This window comes from Candoia aspera, chromosome 1 (assembly GCF_035149785.1).
Source record: "Candoia aspera isolate rCanAsp1 chromosome 1, rCanAsp1.hap2, whole genome shotgun sequence".
Lineage (NCBI taxonomy): Eukaryota > Metazoa > Chordata > Lepidosauria > Squamata > Boidae > Candoia > Candoia aspera.
Window position 1 is genome coordinate 64,419,088 of NC_086153.1, and position 21,913 is coordinate 64,441,000.

At 38.2% G+C, this 21,913-nt stretch overlaps 1 protein-coding gene across 2 annotated transcripts in view; it reads right to left on the reverse strand.

The window, feature by feature from the left end:
* The window catches only part of LTBP1 (latent transforming growth factor beta binding protein 1), a 228,185-nt gene that overhangs the window by 202,068 nt on the left and 4,204 nt on the right, over positions 1–21,913 (reverse strand). For both annotated transcript variants that reach the window (XM_063305368.1, XM_063305359.1), the window contains exon 3: positions 4,068–4,353. In XM_063305368.1, coding sequence (XP_063161438.1) covers positions 4,068–4,353 — 286 coding nt within the window. The remainder of the gene's footprint in view (positions 1–4,067; positions 4,354–21,913) is intronic.

A 21,913-nucleotide genomic window follows, 5' to 3' on the forward strand; every position in this document is an offset into this window, starting at 1 on the left:
CATAATAAATGGGACAGGATTACAATAAAGTTTATTATAGCATACAGCCTAGCAAGGAATCCCTTTGAAAAGTGGCCAGCAATGTCATGTGTTCAAAAAGTCTGCCCTCAAATTGTAAATAACAGAATAATAAAACAATGGTTCAGTTTCACATAAAATTGAATAAGATCATTTTTGCAATTTCAGTTTAAATGCACCAAAGAAGAGGTTATGCTAGGCAGAGATCACTATAGGCAAGCATGCAACAATCTTGTGTATGAAAGCTTATGTCTCAGTGGACAAAGGGGTGTTAATCCCACTTCAAGGCTTTCTTGCAAATGCCTACAATTCAAGATAAAAGACAGGGTGCTCCTAACCTTTCTTTAAAAATAGCAATTCTGAGTTCTGAACATTTGAAAAAGAGACTCATCTTTCACAAAGTATTACTGAAAGGTTGGGAAGTAACCCTTGTTCTGTTTCAGCCATGCAGATTAAAGGTAATCCGAACTTCAATACGCTGAATTTATTTGAATGAGAGCTCTTCAAGCAGTGATGACTGAATCTCTTTTTGCTTTCTTCCCTCATTTTAAAATCTCAAATTCCTTCTATCTCACTTATGAATATACAAATGAACTTCTGATCAGTTTAACTAGAGTTCACAAGGCCAGTAAGCAATCAAGTAAAATTGTCAAACATACTCACTTACAGCACATAAAAAAGAGTCTCAAAGTAGGCTTGCATAGGATAGCAATTGCTTAGGTTTCCATTGTCTATTCAAACAGTCTATTCAAACCATTCCTTCTATCCTGCTAGACCATAGCGTTGGCCCCAGAGATTCTACAAATGGAGGTTGGTGCTCATGGGAGAGGAAGAAGAAAGAGTTTTCACTCTTTTTGTCCTTTCCCAACAGCCGTTTGGGCCCCCAAAATCTACCTGGGAGGCTGAAGGACTCTTTACAATAGATTGTGGGGGAGGGGAGAGGGGGAAGATGGTTTAGGGGAATATAAAGTAAAGAATATTGCCCCAAATCATTTCCTCTTCCATAAACAGGAGCTCTTCCATTTGTGGAAACACTACTTGAAATCCTGTTATATTTTCTAAATATACATAGGCTATAGGATGCCATTAGCAAAGCATTCAAATATGAAAGGACTGAAAGAGACAAGGGTGTAGAACTAACTCACATCAATCCCATCCTGCACAGCAGCCAGGAATAATGTAAGTTGGAATCTGACATTTGAAGGACCATATGTTGCCTATTCATAATCTAACAGAAACCTCACATAAGTTATAAATAAAAAGAAATTAACTGTAAACACAATCCTCCCATTTACATATTTTCAACTTTAAACTTTTATATACAATAACAGGGACTGCAAAAATTAAACAGCCTCGACAGAAGAAACACTATGATTTATCCATGAAGCACCCCTTTGTATATATGAACTTTTATTACTTTCCTAAAGCAGTCAATTTCCTCCCATTGTGCTGTGCCTTGATAACAGCATATATTAAGAGATACATTTAATATAGGAAAATGAAACCGTACAAGCACAGAGGTTAGCTGATTGCCCTAGAGACAGTATTCATTCTGACTTTAAAACTTGATCAGATTACTTTAACAATGGCCAATCAATCATGCTCTTTTCATTGCTGTGTTTTTTCAAATATTCTGCTATTATTGCTTAAAAAAATTCACTGCAGTCCTTTCCCTTAAATTTTGCCATCTTGTGGGACCAAGGAAGTGTGCCTTTTCTGTGGCAGTCCACCCCTGCCCTACGGAACACCCTTTCCCTTGAGATCCAGCAGGCACTTATCCTTTTAACCTTCTGGAAAGCACTGAAGAGCTGGCTTTTCCCTCAAGTGTTGGGATGGGGTGAGGCCAGAGCTGGAGGATAGTGTTGTGGGTCACATCATGGAAGTTTGGTTGTGGTGCCAGGGTTTTCTGTTTCTAGTTTATTGTTGTTGTATGATATTGTTTTATATGATATTGTTTTAACCTATGGTTGTGAGTGTAATGGTACATGGGAATGACTTTGGGAGAAAGGAGGAAGAGCTACAGACTGGAAAACTGTCATGTAAAAGATATCTCTGTCCAGAGAAGGAGGGGGGTGGCATGGGAAGCATTTCAGAAGATTCTGTTAATGTAACGTTACAATAAAGATAGTACTCATAGTTGTGGTTCTTGTCTGGACTACCTCGAAGGGCTAACATCAATCTTGCAAGACTCAAAAGTATTTCTCCCCTCCTCTCCTTTTACTCTCTGGAAAACTAGGGAGGGTCCCTTCTGAAACCCTTCCCCCCACTCCACCACCTTCTGTGGACAGAGATACCTTTTACACGATGGTTGTCTGGTCTGTGGCTCTTCCTCCTGTCTCCCAAGGTCATTCCCACATACCCTTACAGTGAGCTGCCCAGAGTTCTGGTTTTAAGATGAGTGGCCATTATTTTAAATAAATAAATAAACTGCAGAGGTAGAAGTTGTCTTGTACACCATTTAATTCAAGCCCCTAGTCAGTACAGGAGATCTGGGGAAGACCATCCTAAAAGATGACCTGTCCAGCTTCCAAGTAATAGGTTTCATTGAAGCAAGTAGCTCTTAAGAGGCCAACACTTCCCACCCCCACAAAAAAAATATTGTTTCTTTATAACAATAGTTTTGCTTGGGACCCACAAAATTGCCAGCTTGTATATTATCCAGATGCCTTCACTAGTAATGGCCTCAATATGGAATTCCTGAATGTGATATGGAACATCTGTCCTTTAGCTTTTAGGAAAAAGGTGAGAACTATTGGTTTCCAGCAAGTATGTGGGGAGCTGGTTGGGAATGATAAATTTAAGAGTGTTATTGTGGGTGCCTAGTACTGCCATGCTTCACATCAGTTCAATGAAAAATAGCGATAACACATTTCTTTGTTATATTACATTATCTGGAGAAAAGATAAAATGATAAAAGGCCACATTCAGAATTCTTTTGAACTGCGTTAGTGTGGTGTAGACTCCAGAAGTAACTTTTTAAAAACAACATAAACGTGACTGAGTGCAAATGAAGTCAGTAATTCTGTTCACCTCCAAAGGACAACATTGCATTTAAAAAGGTGGGTCTCTAGTAGGGCCCACTCCAGGTTCTTACTGTCTGTTCCAGTCCCACCTGAAGGAGTTGTAGCTGACAGTATTTTCTTAAAGGCCCAGGGGCTCCAGTGATTTCTTCATGCAGAAATTAAAAGTGTCAAGATGGACAGAAGCTGGGGAGGGGGTAACCTGAACCTCCCTTTCTCATCCTGGTGGTATCTATGAAGCCAAAATCACTGGCAAGAGGCATTTTAATTTTCTTCTTGAGCAGTGTCAATTGCTTCAAGACGGCTGAAGAAAGATACCCCAGTTACAAAAGGCATTAATTATGATATAATATAGCTCAGATTGCTTTCGGAGTGGAGGAGCTGTGTGTGCGTGCATGCATATATGACTGGGGGTGTTCACGCACATGTTTATGCACAAGCATGCTGAAGAATGTGGGTGACCTTTGATCTAGTCAACATTTTCTTTTTGAGGTTCCACAGCAGGATTTATGCCAATGAACTTATAAGAATCCACTTTATCTTTATAGTAACAGACACTTCATTCAAGCCCCTAGGTTACCCCTGACTTTCCAGCTCTCAAGGCAACCAAATTTGAATTCAAAAATCCAAATATTGATGCTGTTATACAAAACTGTCCTGCACTCTCTCAGTGCCACATCCTCCAGTGGGCTACTGTCACTGAAATAAACCCATGTCCACAAAATGCCACCAAACTGCACTCCTTGATACCATTCAACAAGTTTTCAAAGGCACTTATCCTACCAGCATTATATTTCACTGATTTAATGTACAAAAAGAATCAGACCTATTGATTTTTTAAAAATGGTGTCACAAGCTTTCATTATAGAAAAATGTTGGCCTTATGAAAACGCTCAAAAGTGTAGAGCAGTTCTCTATATAACAGCCTCTGAAGGAAGTTGTGGCACTCAATATAAAAGCACAGTACCACGTAGCTCATAAAGCAAATTTAAAACATGCTCGCGTGCATACAGTAATGAAATGGCTTACTGTGACTGTGTCTGCTGAGATAATCCAGGAGGTTTCTGCTTGAGTGTGAATGTCATCTGAGCCATGGGATTTGCTTTTTGTTGGACCTGCACCTTCTTTGAAAACATTTGCTGAACTGACCGCTGAGGGATGGGCCAGGGTGGAGTAGCGGGACCTGATCCCCCAGGTGAAACAGTTTCTTGCTTGGTGGCATCCTCACAAATGCTACCTTTTGTACCTGGCTTACATACACACAACTGTGGCCGTAGACACATCCCTCCATTCTGGCATGGTGGTGAACAGTTAGCTAAAGAAAAAAAAAAAGGACAAGTGAATAGAATGATAAAATATCTTTGTTTTATAGTATTACACAATCTTCAAGCAATATCAACGCTTTGGGAATAAATTGTAAACAGAGCAAACAGACCCAATATATGAAGTCACTGCTGAGTAGCAGATACAGATATTACATTTACAGTTGTACAAAACAGGCAAAGTTTACAGATTCTGACCCTGCATCTCATGCTGTCCACTAGAGGTATCTGAAGAGTCAAATCTGGCAGAAGCTGTTATTAAGACTATCTAATTAAGAATTTCTACAGGTTAAAGATAAAGACCAGATTTCCCCAACCTGCTGCTACCTGGTTGCAGCCATGCTGCCTGGGAATTAAAAGAAGTTGATCTGCATTGCTGAAGGGCACTAGCTGGAGAAAGGCTGATGTAAGTTGTTTGTTACAAGCAAATGTACAACTGCTGTTTGCATCAGCTACTTGATCTGTGTACCATTACACAAATACTGAACCTTTATGGCATATTTTTATAAATACTACCCTCACTCATATCAAATCAATCAAAGCAGTAGGTGCAGTCTTTTCTGGTATGGGGGGCTCACAACATGTTCTAAGCATATGGGATTGTTTAGAATATGTTACGAGCACACTCCAGAATGGCTGAGAAACATCCAACTCACAAACTGGTAGCCATGAGAGACCTAACCAGTTGTAAAGCTCTGATTTACCCGAATACCTGCAAATGCCTATATCCTGCCCCCCCTCAAGATGGTCCCCAAAGTATTAGGAGAAGTTTCTGACAAGAGGAGTCACTGAATAGAGAACTCCTCTTCACTACAGGATTTCAAATGGAGGTTGGGAGTCATCTATCAGAGAGATTTAGTAGGGTTTTGACCTAAGCAGATGGCTGAGCTAATGACCTTTTCAATGCATACATTCTATGATCCCTGCTTTTTAATGGGATCAGGTAGGCAGACATTCATGCAATGCGCTGGATTGCAGTTACCCACTTTCATTTTCCAAGAAAGCTTATGTGGCCCATTTGGGGCATGCCAGCCCCTATTCCCTTTTTGATTAAAATAGTTTTAATCAGATGGGACCCAGGGTGTGACAGGCACCAAGGAAGGTTTCTGTGGTGATAGTGGTGGTCCCCATCACTCTGGGCACCTCAGAAATTGAGAAATAAAAGCCCAATGTCTTATTTCCCAAACTCCAGTGCTTCTGACAACTACCAAAGAGAAAGGCTTCTAAATTCCAAGGAGGCTGCAAATTTTTTGGTGATTGTTTTCAAATATGTAGGACTGTTTCATATCTCACTACAGTAGCCTGCTTGCCTTGAGGGTTGGGGGGAAATAACAAATTGTGCAAGTTTCTAGACTATGAGAAGTCAAGACAACACAACCATAACTTGTGACCCATCGATCTATAAGAACTTACTAGCCATAAATTATGGCCTTCTAGTAATCCACAATGCCAACCATGTGGGGATAGGTAAGCCAGAAAAAGAAAACAGAGCCAGTAACTTTAGCCTACTTCAACTAATTGCAATACTAACTATACAGATCTTAACACTGAACAAACATATATAAGAATGGCTAAGGCGCAACATTGCTATGCAAGAAACACATTTTGAGAAAGAAAACTCATTCATCAATCTTTTTTAAAAGGTATTTCTTGAGAGTTGTGCTTTGTTTTTCTTTTGGCAATTCCTCTTTGCTGAGTACTATGGAGTAGGGTTGACATGGAAGTGCTGCATATATTTTATGTACTTGTTTTGTTCTGAAACAAAAGGAATACACCCTCTAATACATAACAAGTGCATTTCTCATTTTCAAATCAGCTCCATACTGTAAACTGAAGTTGGCAAGCTGCTTTCTATCTGGACTAAGAACTCACTGTTATTTCCAATCACCCAATTGCTTTCAGCTCTCCAATGAATGCAAAGCAGAACCTCCATGTTCTTTTGTCCTCCTGGGACCTTTCTTTGTCTATAACATGCAGTGAGGAACACGCCACACCAGACCAAAAGCAGCCTGACACCTGCTAGCCATAACAATTCGTTCGGGTGAGAAGGATTGATTAGCTGAGACAGATTTCATACAGGCTTCTTGAAAGCTTCTACTGGTAAAGCAGACAAGATCTTTGGCAAAGCAATCTGGTTGTCCATGACTTCAAGCCACCATCAGATTTCTTAGCACAGCATAACTGACCCCCGTTCAGTCTACAAACATAAACTGGCATTAGTCAACTGAATGCAAGGAGTAGATCCAACTCTTTCCATAAGAGCAGATAGTTGTCAGTAACGTGCCTAGACTATCATCTATAGCCAGATTATTATTTTTTAGTTACCTAAAAGACTTTGGAAACTCACCCCTTTGTGCATATCAAGCCTCTGAAACACTGGCTCTTCTATCATCTGGCTTTAACATGCAGAACAAGAGACAGCATGTCTAATTCACATATTAGGGAAACACCCTTGAGTCAAACAGTTTTTATGCAATTGCTGGCAGTAAGTGAGAAAAAGCTGTTTTGTGTCACCAGGGCCATTTCCAACTGCCTTTCTAATGAAGCCATAATAGCAAACAGTATCTAACTGTTTAAAGACAAAATATCAGGCTCCAATTCTAATTCAGGATAAAAATGTATTTTACCTTTGAATAACATTTCATAAAATTCTTTTTTATTTTTGAAAATATCCAGCAAAATGTTACAATGTGATGTTATATTCAGGTCACAGTAGATAAACAGCCCATTCCCACTGCACCTCATTCACTGAGAACAAAACCCTGAATTTTGCAGAAGTTGTATGCAAAGAAGTAAGCAAAATGCATCAGCCCTACTGCTATTACCAAGGCGAGAGATTGTGTGGAGGCTGGGAAAAGAATGGAGGGGAGAGTAGACCTAAGCAATCAAGAAATAGAAGGAAAGTCCATTGGCAGCTTATCTCATAAACAGCAACTCAGCCCAGGTGGTAAGAAACCTCAGAAGAAGCGTTTCAAATCATTCAAAGAGACTTTGCCTTATGGAACTCACTATAAATGATAGTAGGGAATTCTTGAAGTTTCCAAGATTCTATATTTACCTTAGTCTAGCATGGCTGGGGAATTTTGGGAGTTGAAGTCCACATGTCTTAAAAGTTGCCAACTTTGAAAAACACTGGTCTAACATTAAAGATTCCTTACTGAAGCCCATGTTGTTCTTACTTCCTTGGCCTTGCCCAGCTACCTGGGGCTTGAAACCTGCCATCAAGTCACATTAAACCCAAATATTTTAAAATTGAATTAAAATGGAATATTTATTTATTTTATTTTAATCCCGCCTTTATTATTTTTATAAATAACTCAAGTCAGCAAACATACCTAAGACTCCTTCCTCCTCCTATTTTCCCCACAACAGCAATCCTGTGAGGTGGGTTGGGCTGAGAGAGAGTGACTGGCCCAAGGTCACCCAGCCAGCTTTCATGCCTAAAGCGGGACTAGAACTCACTGCCTCCTGGTCTCCAAACAGCCCCTATGTAACTTCACACAGGGCCCAAATATGAGTAGTAAAGTACAAGTAACTGTCAGTTGCAAAACTAGGGGAAAACACAACCATACACTTATATCCTTTTGTTAAGCTTTCCTCTGCTGCTCTGAATAATTTTGCCTCCTTAGATTCCTGCCCTACTTGATCTCACTGTTTGTTAATTTTCTAAATAAAAAAATTAAAAATAAAAACCTGAGATGCTGCAGGGCAAAGCATTAGCCTTTAGCATTATCTTATTTTATAAAAAGTACTCCCATTAGGCAGTCCATAGCTTTATTATAATGGCTCTCTCTCAGAAAAGACAAAATAAGCTGGGAGTGGCAAAGAACATCTTGCAGGGCTAGAGGGGATGACCAGAAGCAACATCAACAGTTTGACTTCAGGTAAAAGGGTATTTTGTAACTCATCATGGCCACATGTGAGCCATTTTGTAGAACTCCTACAACATGCTCTCAAAATTCCAAATGTGACCACTGGTAATTGTTCTTTCATGACAAACCAAGGAAGGATGCAGTGCCAGTAAGTATTCATTAGGAATCATTGTGTACAAGTTTCTAGGCAACTTTCAAAGAGGAATGGAAGTTCCCTAATGAAACAAAGCAGCATCAATCAATAGAAATCTTTTCTAGAAACATTCTACAAAGTAAGGTGAATGACAAAACAGGGTTCATTCTAAGTTTAATTGACCATTTTATCTGAATGTATCTTCCATGTATGTATCACAGTGTTCTTCTCCCAACATGGAGCAGTGGAATGTTCTTAGAGTGAAGTAATTTGTGGTTCTTTTGGAGTTGTGCAATATACTCTCAAAGATTAAAGCAGTTATGCATGGGTTGCAAAAGGCCTCCCGAAGGATTGTAAATCACAGCTGTTGCTCTCAGTGGCATTCAGATACCACAACCTGGATGGTGTATGTGTGACTCCAAAGAGAGTTATGCTAGCTTAAAACCCTCAATGAACCTGTCCTGTTGTGCACATTACAAGACAGTTAACATAACCATCAGTATCAGATGGTCCCCAATACCACTCAGCGGTCAAGGTTCTCAGTTACAAAACAAGCAGTGAGCTTCCAAGCCTCAGAATAAAATCTGAATCCTTTCATGTATGGGAAAGGATGCAGTAACACAGAATTCATACTACTATTAAGAAACAACACTTCATACCTTAAAAGTAAATCTGACACCCATGTCAGCTCAGATCGGAAATTATTCCTAGACTATAATCTAATACATGGATTAGTATCACACCCCAAATTTGGGTTTATCCATGCATAGAATTTTACAAGATGCTTAAACCAGAACAGATTCTTAGTAATATGAATCAAGCTTATTATTACATATGACTTTATTCAGTGATTCATATTGTGTTAACGTGGTTCTTGATATTCATTTCTAGTAGCTTTTTAATGTGATAAATACAATATACTTAACTATTCACAACAAATTAACGGTATGTTGGAAACTGATGAACTCTATGAAATTTTTAAATCCCTGGTTTATTCATTTGAACTATATTATTTTATTCTTTCATGTTTTTCTTGTAGTTGTTTATATGTTTTATTTAATGTGTTCAATAAAAAATAGTATTCTATCTGCAGTCTAAATAAAACTAACCTTGTAAATTATTTGTATTTTTTAAAAAGGCAGAAGGAAAATGAGGGGCACCATTTGCCTAATAAACTAAACAATTGCTAGGGGTATTTGAAAAATAAAATTATAGCTAATACTGGCTATGTAAAGGTTCTGTGGAAGGCATCAAGCTGAAAAATGCACTTTTTTTTCTGGAATTGTCGAAACATTTGGGAAAGCAGGCCTAGTACAAAGCTACTCACAACATGTTGGATTAGGTAGCATGTCACAGGTTCATAGCATCATACATGGCTGCAGAGATTATTGCACAAATAAAGGTAAAGCCTATGTTCCCACCATGACCTATCAGAAAAATCATTAATTTGTTTGTTTGTTTTAATGGGGGAGGAAGGAGATGACAAAGGGCTACAATACCAGACTATGGTGTGACCAAATGCTGTTACCTCGCCTTTTTCCTTCATGCATTATTTTTTCCTTCCTTTGCTTTATGCAGAATACAGTTTGCTAGTTTAAGGTGACCAGCAAACCACATTAGAAATTCCAGGTTTCCAATCCTAATTTATGGGATTAAGTACAAACCATGTTTTCCTTGTTTAAAGAGAATAATAAGCGATGTTTTGTCTCATTCCTAGGAAAAGGGTAGGAACAACAGTATGTGAAAAGAAAAGAAAGTGAAAACAAGAATCTAAGTCTCTTGCTATGCTCAACCACAATTTGGTATTACATTTGAATTTATTGCAGAATTTATTTCTCATCCCTATCCAAAAGACTCAGGATGGTTCACAATCTCAAAACATCACAAGCCAATACAATATCAATTTAATTTTAAAATTGAAAACAGCAAAGTTAAAGTCAAAAAAGTTGAACTGTCTAACACAACAACTTAAATCCCAAATGCCTGCTAAAAAGGAATAGTTTTCACTATATAGTATAAAGCATGAAAGATATTCTTTCAAAGCTACAGTATTGATTCATTTTACCTCTTGAAGAGAAAGGTTATGGCTGTGCAGTGCTTTGGAAATAACTTGACAAGAATTCTGGGAATGTGTGTTAGCATGAATGTAGTCCCTGTGTGCAACTCTTTAAAGCAGCTGCATTTTTTCTCAATAAAATGTATGGCTGTTTTTAAAGAGTTGCAGGCAAATCTTTAGGTTCATGTCATGTAGGATCTATAGCACCTTTATTGAACTGAATCGAAACTCTGCATAGCTGTATTCATTCTGAAAGGAATTGGATAAAGTAGTGGATTGATTCTGAATAAAACAGTCTATTTTGATTTTGACAGCTCAAGAAGTAGGATATATCACTATATAAATATATATACAGAATTCGTATATCACTGTACAAGTCCTGCTTAAGGAAACAGAAGAATTGCTGTATGAGCAATTAATACTAATCATCAAATTCTTCTCTTAAAGATATCTGAATTACCTTGTCCCTAATCACTGGATCAAACCCTCTTACTAATGTTATTTTAAAAGTATATTATTATTATTATTATTTTAAATTTGTTATGGCTGCCCAGTCCTGTAGACTCTGGGTGACTTACAAAATCCAAGGAAACAGCCGTAACAGGAACTATAAACCATCACGGGGACCCGCCAACACATTAACCCCAGATCTAGTACCAGAGCCAGGTCTTAAACGCTTTCTGGAACCTAAGGAGAGTGGGCGCTAGCTGTATCTTGAGGGGAATGCTGTTTCAGAGAGCAGGGGCCACAACAGAGAAGGTGTGCTTCCTTGGTCCTGTAAGATGACAACGTTTAATAGAGGGGACCTGGAGCACATCCACTCGGCCAGAAAGTAGTGGCTGGGCAGAAACCATAGGAGATAGGCAAACCTTCAAATAATCAGGCCCCAAGCCATGAAGGACTTTATAGGTAATGACCAGCACCTTGAACTGCACCTGGAAGCCAATGCAGCTTGTATAGCAGTGGCGACACATAGGCATAATGTAAAGTGCCCATTACTGCTCATGCCTCTGCATTTTGAACCAGCTGTAGCCTCCAGATGTTCAAGGGCAGCCCCATGTAAAGCACATTGCAATAGTCCAATCACAAGGTGACCAGAGCATGAGTGACTGTCTGAAGAGCCTATATGAATGTGACAGCTCATTTCTGAAAAAAGGTAACAGAACTGTAGAAATACACTTAATAGCAAGTTCAAACCAATGTATGGACTGATTATCTAATTTCCAGTTATATTTTTAAAAGTTCCCAAGTACTCAGAGCTCCATTCTCTATCACCTCCAATTTGTTGCCTTCTGCATACAACTCCCATTTTCCTCTAGCTCTTCTTTACCTTAAGTTTCCACCTCTTTCCTTTTTTTTTAATAATAATGTTATTAAACATTACAGTTAAACAGATAAAAACTAATACAAACTACAAAAAAGAAAAAAAATAGAGAGAAAAATAGAAAAGAAAGAAAAAATAAAGAGTAGAGCAAAAAAAAGAAATATATAAAGAAATGACTTCCTCCTTCGTCACAAGTATAAACGATTTTAGTAACTTACCACCTTCTCTTAAGATACAACAAACAATCTCTTCATCCCATATCTCATCTCTTATCTATAAACAGATCCTTAAAACCCCATCATTCAGTCCTGGTCAGCAAAAGTCCATTAAGGGTTACCAGAAATAACAACATATCTATTACAACCTTGATCAAATAGACCCATTTTATATTCCTTCCTTTTAAAATCTTGATCTTTAATCCCTTCAAATGATGTCCTAGAGCTTTTTTTTTTTTTTTTCATTTTTTCTTTGTCCCTTCTCACAAAATCCTTCAGAACTTTAACAGGTCTCTTTTGTAAATCAAATATAAGAAAGTTATCCAAGTCACTCTTTTGGTTTGCCATTTGTATATCCCTGTTAATTATTAAGACATCAGCCAGTTTCATTTGTATATCCATGTAGCATTTTTTCCATATTGTTCTTGTAGCTTGTCATTTTTAAATCCACTTTCAGATCAGTCTCAGTCTTGTCCAGTAAAACTTGTTCCTCTTCCAAAACATCTCTATCTATAATGGCGGATAGTTTCAAGATTAACTTCTGGATCCATTGCTCACAAATACTCTCCAATATATCCAATGTTAAAGTATTTTGCTCCATTCTGTGTAAGTCAAATTTAAGTGTTCTTCTCCTTTAATTGTAATATTTAGTTCCTTCTGGTTCCCTCTAGTGTCCAACACTCAAATTCCCATCCTATCAAGAATTCAAAACAACAGCATTTTCCCACAGGAAGGATTCTTATGATTAATTTCAAAATCTTATTTCAAATCCACCTGGACCCTTAGTCCATTTGTAACTTTCCAAAATCAATGTTCTAATCACCTTTTGCTGTTTATTCCTATATATATACATATGTACATACATACGTGTGTGTGTGTGTGTATACATATAAACGTCTTTAGCTAAGGATTAAAGGAAACTCACCCAATGCGTTATAAGACTTGTTGATCAAAAAGTTCTTAATAGTTGAAAAGTGGTTAAGAAGCAATTTCCAAAGGTGATTAAGAAATGATGCTCAGCAGAACTTCATGTCTGTATAGGCTACACTGGGGCTGTGAGCTTGGTGGAAATCCCTCAACTCCCAGCTGCACGGCTCATGAGCCAACTGCAGAAACCTCAGTTCCTGCAGTTTACTCAGGAGGAGCAGCTGTCCAGAGTGCACATGGGCAAGCTCACAATCTCTCCTTTTTCCAGAGAGACTTGGCTGGCCAGAAATCACCATCTGGCCACCAATCTCACCACAATGCCATTTCCTTTCCTTCAGAGACATCTAGTTTGCCATGAATCCTCACTAGAAGTCAAGTTTTCAGCTTCCATTCTTGCTAGCAAACCAGAATTTCTTTCACTCATCACCATAATAAATCTTTGCTTTTCTTTCAGTTCCTGTGAATAAGCCATCACTGACTGTTCAATCTTTTCATTTATCCCTTCCCACTGCAAACATTAAGGACTAGGTAGATGAATGACTTCTGCACAAACAGACTTACAACTCTCACATGGTAACAATTAGGTGTCTGTCAATACAGTTTTCTATATTTTGGCACTATATTTGGGAGGGAGGAGCTCTTCTACAATTTTTGGCAGTACAAGAGGGTTAAATATGCAGTTCTGTGTTCTTCTATAGAGACTTTGACTTTATCGTATTAGGGGAAGCACTGGGAATTCTAATAAAAGTGTGTGTCATTGCTGGAATTCTTGGTTGGCTCATTTAAAAACATCTGATGCATTCCTCTAGTGACATCTACAGTTGTGTAAACATGACCTCTAGAAATAAAGCAGAAACCATGCCTTCTCTTTGCCAGTCTAAACCCTGCACTCCTAATCAAACCTTAAATTTTAGTTTTGAGCAACACACCACATAAAGAGCACTGTATTCTTGACTCTTTGCCATTTGTTAGTTAAATGCAATTGCTACCTAAACTGCTACAAACGTAGTATTTTGCAATGTTTCTGATACCCAATAACAGTTTACTAAGCTAGATGCTAAAAATGATCTCATGTTCCTATCTTGCAATAGTTTTTCAGTTAATGTTTGTATTCTCAGCATCATTGTGTAAGCCCATCACATTTTGCAGTGAATTACATTAAGGCAGAACAGAATAACTTGGGACTCACAAAATTGTAATTCTTGGGTCTTGCAAATCCAGACAGCTGATAAACAGAAAAAAGCTTGTTGGGCTCTGGCGAGATATCCTATATAACTAGTAGGCTGCCTTTGGCTGGATGGGTTCTAATTTGTGCAGACTTGTACTTGCACCAAGTTTTTTCTAACAATGAATCAATACAAGCATCCCTCTTCTGTCCTTGAGACGCAAGCCCTGTGAAACCAGCTTGATTTTGTTTCTAGTGTTAAAAAAAATAATACAAACCATATTTTTGCAAAATGGTACTACTATATTAGCCAGCTGTTGTATTTAGACTTGGCTCACTCAATTCAGTCTGGCCTCTCCATTTTCTCCACCCAGAAATATTTCAAAGAAAAAAATACCACCGCTATTGCAGAAACTGTAAACTGGAATATGGGAGATAGCACTGCAGCAGTGAGGAACAGAAACAAACACCTCTTCCCACTCTTGTAAAAAAAGCAAACTACCATGTAAAGCACCAAAGTACCACAATATCCATCCATCCATCCGATTTATAAAGCTGCCCAACTCCACAGTATCTCTGGGCAGCTTACATCCATAAATCAATCCAAAAGCAGCAACCAAAGAGAAACAACAATGCACATCCAGGAGAGCAATAAAACATCCAACCTAACATGCAGGGCCCATACGAGACCCACCACCCACCTAGCTCAAAGCCTGGGAGAAAAGCCATCTATTTAAAGATACTCAGTGTCACACAAAACTAACAAAAGCTGTGGTAGAGTTTTGCATATTATTGTGCAGAAACCTGCCCAAGAATATCTTATTTCTGAACGAAAATACATGAGGGACAGGGTTACTCCAACATCCTCTTGCAGCAGTGGAAACCAAATCGATGGTGACAGAAGCAGTCTGTGAGAGCCTACCGTGAAGGTCACATCAGTGGTAACTGAAAGCAATGTAAATTTCCCCATAAGCAGAACTCAAATGCAGTGATACAAACAGATCAAAGATGTCTAGAGTATCAGGAGGGGAAAGTGGAAATCAACTGGAATCCTCTACCACTCAGAAGCCTAAATTTTACACTTGCAAAGAAATGGCATAAAATTGCTACAGTTGTAGTCAGCAACTACATTGCTTCTTTCCTTTCCACAAACCACAAAAGAAAATAGAATCTCAGTCATTTCTGCAACAATTATAGCAAAATTATCAAAAACAGAGCTATCATATCACAGCTGCTAAAATCCAGTTGACCACTAAGCAGTAGCAAAGACATGCAGAAAACATTAACTCTCTGCTGCCCCCTAGCAGGTGTCTGACTTTCTGCAATCCAAACCTGGTAGCCCTACCCAGAAATATTTAAGTACTTACAGCAACTGCTAATCACAGCATATTTCAGCCTTTCTCAACCTTTTGACCCTGGAGGAACCCTTGAAATATTTTTCAGGCCTCAGGAAAACCCTGCACATTCAGGCTCAAATATAGGCCACAAGTTACAAAATTATTATATTCATTTCATGTGTAGGCCTGTATATATGCATTAATAGTATTCTTAAACTAAAAATAAAGAATGAAGCTTACCTCTTTAATGGGAAGTTGCCCGAATTTGAAATAATTTTTAAAATAAATCGTGATCTCCCAGGGAACCCCTAGTGACCTCTTGCAGAACCCTGGTTGAGAAACCCTGGGCTATTTGTTCTTCATATTATCAGGAGAGGCCCTTCTACATAATACATGGACACCTGAAGTTTACTTGACAATAAACTGTTCTATGTTACCAGTCAGACTGCCTATTATATTCTAAAATGTACCCGACCTTCTCTTGAATGGCACCAGTTTAGAAAAATATATAAAGCCTCCTTCTGAATGACATTTTGCCAAAACCTGAGGAGGTGTGCATTTTGTTTTGGGTTTTTCTTTAGCATGCTAATACTTAAGCTGATCCACTGCTATAATCTGGTTTGTATATCTCTTTTCTGTCTTTTACTTTGTGAGAGTTTTTTAAAAGGTTTTGTTAATCTTTAATGAGTTGTCTTGAGTGCTTCATACCAAGGTGTAAGATGTAATATAAATGTTTCTCAAGATACATATCATGGAGCCAAAGCTGCTTATCTCCGTGTCTTTAGAAACAGGAACACACAAGTAGAAGTTAGGTGATGAGATGCTTTGAACAAAAAAAAACCATGCAGCTGCTGGAAAGGAAAGAAAGAAATGAAGAGAGACTACTAAAACATATAACTTCCATAATAAGTACTACGCCTCAATAACCTCAGGCTTAAAGCATAACCTACAGCTGCAAGGACAAGGTATCACACGTAGAAAAGGAATGAACAGGAACTCACAATGATGAAGAAACCGGGCTGCAAAGTTAAGAGTCCTACAACCCTCCATCTTCTCTCCCATAAACACATATTCAGAGTTTTCAATTATTGGCATGCACCCATACTTTTCAGTATATAAAAATCATGCAGGACTTAATAGAATCATCTACTTTCTGGCCAAATCTGGGCAATACAAAAGCTTTCCTTCTATCCACAGATTTCTACCTTCAAGAGATATTAGCATAATCATCAGAGTTACACGTCTGTTATCCTTTTCACATGACAAATCCTTGAGATGATAGTTATGAAGCCCCCTTCTTCTTAGGCCTTCAAGCTCCTCCCCATATGTTAGCATTCTTAACAAATCTGTCTTCTAGCAAATGTTTTGTGATTGACCACACCTTCAGTGGCAAGCATTTTATGAACTGGCAACTTTCTCCACAACAGCTGTTTGGTGAGTGCTCTGCCCCTAATGCCTGTTAACCTGCATTTTATTTCAGATCCTCTTAACCAGTGTTTCTCAACCTCAGCAGCTTTAAGATGATGGCTGGGGAATTCTGGGAGTTGAAGTCAACACACCTTAAAGTTGCTGAGATTGAAAAACACTGCTCTAACCCACGCACAGTCAGGCTGTGACCCATTTACAATGCAGTCCCTTAAATCCCAAAAACCTTCGACACTTAGATAAGCCTGGATGCAATCTGATCCAAGGAATCCCCAGAGTGCTCTGTATATACCAGACATCCCTGGATCCTCCATTATTGAGATGGGATTGCCAGAGATCCACAGATGTCTGTACCAGCTATACTAAATCTCTTTTTACTTTACCCACTCTTACATTCGTTATTATCTACCAATCATTCCATCATCTCCTCTCATCTCTCTGCAATCAGCATCTGCTTGGAAGCGAAAGGTTCTTCTTTTGCATTTCTGCTATATATTTAGCTTGTACCTGCTAGAAAATAATAAACTGAATAAACTGTTAAAAAAAAGCAGCACATGAGTCCAATGCTGTCTGACAGGATCCACATCTCATGAAGATACAGCAGGGGGTACCCAAAATGCTCTCAAAATTCCAGTTGTGTCCATTGATCAGAAGGTTAACTCTAAAGTTAACATGTACGTGGAATGGATTATCTCATAGTTTTCTTTATTATATTAGAGGGTTTCCATTCTATCATCAGGGACAGGTTTCATCAAAGTGGAAAATTTTCATGCTGCTAGAAGAATCACATGTGACCATGGCTACATGTTATAGCAGCACAAAGAACTCAAAACATAAAGGATGTTTTTAACAGTTTCTGCATTATAAAGATAACATGTAGACAGCCTTCTCATTTGACCAATACCCGATATATGAAGCATATATACAATTCCTGTTCCTCATCAGGACCCAATGCCTAAGGCCCAATGTTCGCATTGCATTTAAAGCATCAGAGGCATTTTCATGCAGTCAGTAATTCTTAAGAATGCACAGCCACAAGAAATTTACCACATCCTGGAGAAGTTTAACTTTCCAATAGGTTTTTAGAATATAGTGAACAGCAGATATTATTTTAAAAAACCTTACCACATGAACATGATAAAGAAATTTTAAGTCATGGTGATGTCAGAATCTAGAGGCCCAACCAGTTCATTCTCTCCCTTCCACATGAAACTCAATGCATGGAGCACATACTGGTCCTATCTGCCCAGAGTCACTGAGAGTCGAGCAACATATAAATGTATTATTATTATTATTATTATTATTACTATCCCTATCACATCTGTTCCAGTCTGACTTCTGTAAATAGGTCATATGCTTGCACTTATTAAATGCATCAAAGATTAAAGATAGGGCCAGTAGGCAGAGCTCCAATTTTCTTTTCCTAATATTTAGCCTACATGTGGAAGAGAATACATCACTGGAGTCAAGATTCCAGATTGTCACATGATGTAGAGCCTGGAAATCTACCATTCAGCAATGACACTAAGCTGCCATTCTGCTTTTTTATTTATTTATTTTATTTTTCAAATTTCTATCACCTCCTATCTCTCCCGAAAAGGGGACTCTTTTCCAGTGTCTAGAGGGAAAACTTCAATTCACCCAAATGAATATTTTAAAGTTATTATTCTGAGTGACCTTCAGTACTAATGGGACTAATAAAAACAAGCTAATATGAAGCAAGCTAGTTTTATTTACTTACTCTATTTTCATGCTACCATATTTCCGATGGACTCAGGGAGGTACTATTAAAATCAAAACCCATTACAACAATACAGTAAGACAATATAATAAATCAAAACAAATAAAATACTGTATCAGCAATAGCATTAAAACTAATATAAATAGATGCCCAATGACCAGATATTAACATAAACATATTAGAAAATCTCCAATCACAAGATCATAGTAGCAGTTGTAACACTGAACAAACCAACACAAAGCATTAGTGAGATTTTGCAGCTCTAGGAAGGAAGGGGTCACTACCAAGTAACTACAAAACACAAGTTGTTTCACTTCTTAAGGAAAGGAGGGAAGAATGAGCCATTAAGCCATGCCCTAAGAGATGAAAGCTTCCAACATGAATCTCAACTTGGACTTTAAAGAATGCACATCAAAATGCAAATGTATTGCTGTAATAACATATGCTTCAGCAACAGATGCTCAAACCCATAAAGCCACTGCTTTGTTGCACATTAAAGACAGATTATTTTCTGTCTGGGATGGGAATGTACTAGGTTACAGTGTGTCCCCAATAAAGCATTCCTACTTCTGCATGCATGCTAAGAGTCAGACGCTTTCATCAGGAATGTATTGGATTTGTTTCCATATGTAAATGTTGAATCAAACAAAAGCATTTATTTCAGTCTATGTCCATGAAGTCACGAAGAGTCGGAAGCGACTAAACGAATAAACAACAAAATGAAGGTCTTTGCAGGACATCTGCAAGCCAGACTAAGACTACTTCAGCAGCAGGAACAAAGCATCCTATGAAGACCAGGTGGGACATGGCCAACTAGCTTTACGCCACCTGCCACATATTTTCCTCTGTATAACGAAAGGGTGTTTGTCAATTCTACGAAAATACCGCATGAATACAGACTTCAAAATCAACTTCAGAATTTGAAAATCGCGGCATACTGCGGATACTTTTAGAAGTGTTTCTAGCCCTTTGAACTGAAAAGATGGACACTGCTTAATAGGGTGTTGGAGAAAAGGAAAGGAAGTCGGCAATTTCATTGCCATGGGAGCGGGGCTTTGTTCTCTGTATTCCTTCTTTTCAAATTTTTAACTGATTTTTTAAAATATGAGCTACATTTTCTTAAAAGACATTACAAATGAATAACCGCTGATAACATACATACCCATGCTTGTGAACAAAGTGCAAAAAAAAAGTTCTATGCAATCAGACCCATGTGGGTCTTACTTCTTTCAGTGCTGTAAAAATGATCCAATTCCTACTAAAGTTAGAACCAAGAACTTGGGGATCACAAGGGTGATACAAGTAGTCCTCACTTAATGGCCACAATTGGGACCAGAATTTTGGTTGCTAAGTGAAGCAGTCATTAAGCAAATCTGACCCTTTTATGACCTTTTTTGTGGAGGTTGTTAAGCAAATCACCATGGGCATTAAGTGAACCACATGGTCATTAAACAAATCACGTGGTTCCCCATTGATTTTTCTTGCCAAAAGCCAGGTCAAAAATGGTGATCGTGTGACCATGGGACACTGCAATGGTCATAAATGCAAACTGGCTGCCAAGCACCCAAATCGTGATCACGGGGATGCTGTGACAGTCCTAAGTGTGAGGACCAGTCACAGGTCAGTTTTTCCAGCACTGTTGTAAGTCCAAACCATCACTAAATGAATGGCTGTTAAGTGAGGACTACCTGTATTGAGTTGAGTTCACAAGAGTAAATAGTATCATTTTCATTTCACTAAAATATTAGTTAACAAGTCTTCCCAGTAATATTTAAAATTGGGAAAATTAAAGCTATCACCATCACATGATAGTTGTAACTTTAACAGAGACAGTCTGTGTATTTATTCCTTTCATATATATTGGAAGCAATACAGGGGAATTGCTTCCTGGATCTTTCCAGAGGTAGCTGAAAGTAGCCAAGCCACTGAAAATGCCCAGGGAACAGAAGTGATTTAAATCAGAGGGGAAGGTTGTAGGCAGCAGATGACAACATCTGTACCTGCAATAAAATTCCCTAACTAAGGTAAGGTAGTGCACAATAAAATCCTTCAAGGATCCTGGAATAACTTGGGACAAAATTTTGATTTTTTTTCCTAACCATAGTGTGCACCCCCTTCCCTTTCATACAATGGCAATGCAATATTTGTGTACCAGGAATTCCATAATCTAATCCAGTTCCATGCATAGAGACTGAATCAAGGTTTACTTCACTGACACTAGGTAGATTTCTTGCTTAGTGGATAAAAAAAAAATCTTGAGTGCAAACTGCCTCAAATTCAAAACACCTAATTTTGAGTTCAAAAAGCCCCATCCCAGGCTGTTTTAATAATTTTGGAAGTATTCCAAGATCAAAAAAGCTGTTTTGAGCATGGAATAATCTTTCAAACTGGAAACCTTCTCATGGAATGATCAAAACAGCCTATTTCATGTTTGAAACGGTTGTTTCTCACTCAAGACAGGGTGTTTCAAATCCAGAACAGTGTGACTTCATGAGCATTCATGAAGAGGCAAATGAAGTATGTGTGCAATTACATCATAGCACAAGTACCATGGCCAGATATGTGCATCAAAAAGTGACATACGTAATTGCAACATTTGCTGATGAAATCATGAAGTACATATCATTTTAACTTTACTGCAGTTTGTTACAGCCACCATTGTTCAGATTCAGAATGTTTTACATGTTATTATTTCTTGCTGTTTCAAAATCTGAAATGTAAAGAAAACACTCAGTAGTCCTAACTTTTTCACTTGAGTCCTTCCCGCTGAAATATTTTCGTTGTATTAGTTCTAGCACTGTGGATTTACTGGGAGGGAGTGAAGGAGGGCTTTGGGTTTATCTTCAGAGATTTTCCTAGAAAGCTGAACATGTTTCACCTTAATATAGTTTTATTTTTATCACTTACCTGATGATGACTAGGTGAATGAACAGCTACCTGCCCCTTACCTCTGACAACTTTTGTGGCTCTATGCTATGTGCTGAAGAAGAAACTTTGCTTTTCACACCCCAATTCAGAAAACAAACTGCTAGCAATCTTGGTCTTCATGCTGAACATGCCAAACAGAGCCCCATCCCACATCTGGTACACAGAAGGTCAGTAGAGAAACCTCTGGCTGCAAAATGTTTTAAAAGCCTGCAGTTGCTGGTCTGCAAAATAACTGCTTTTTGTTCAGGAAAGCATTTAGGAGATGTAGCCATCCCTGTTTTAAACCCCAGTGACTTAGGGAGTGAGGGACTTGAACCACGATGACTAAAATATTTATATTTATACTGCTATTTAAGAATACTGTTTTTATTGTATTTTAACCTGTATTTATTTTAGTTTTATTGTAAACCGCCCAGAGTCACTTTCGAGT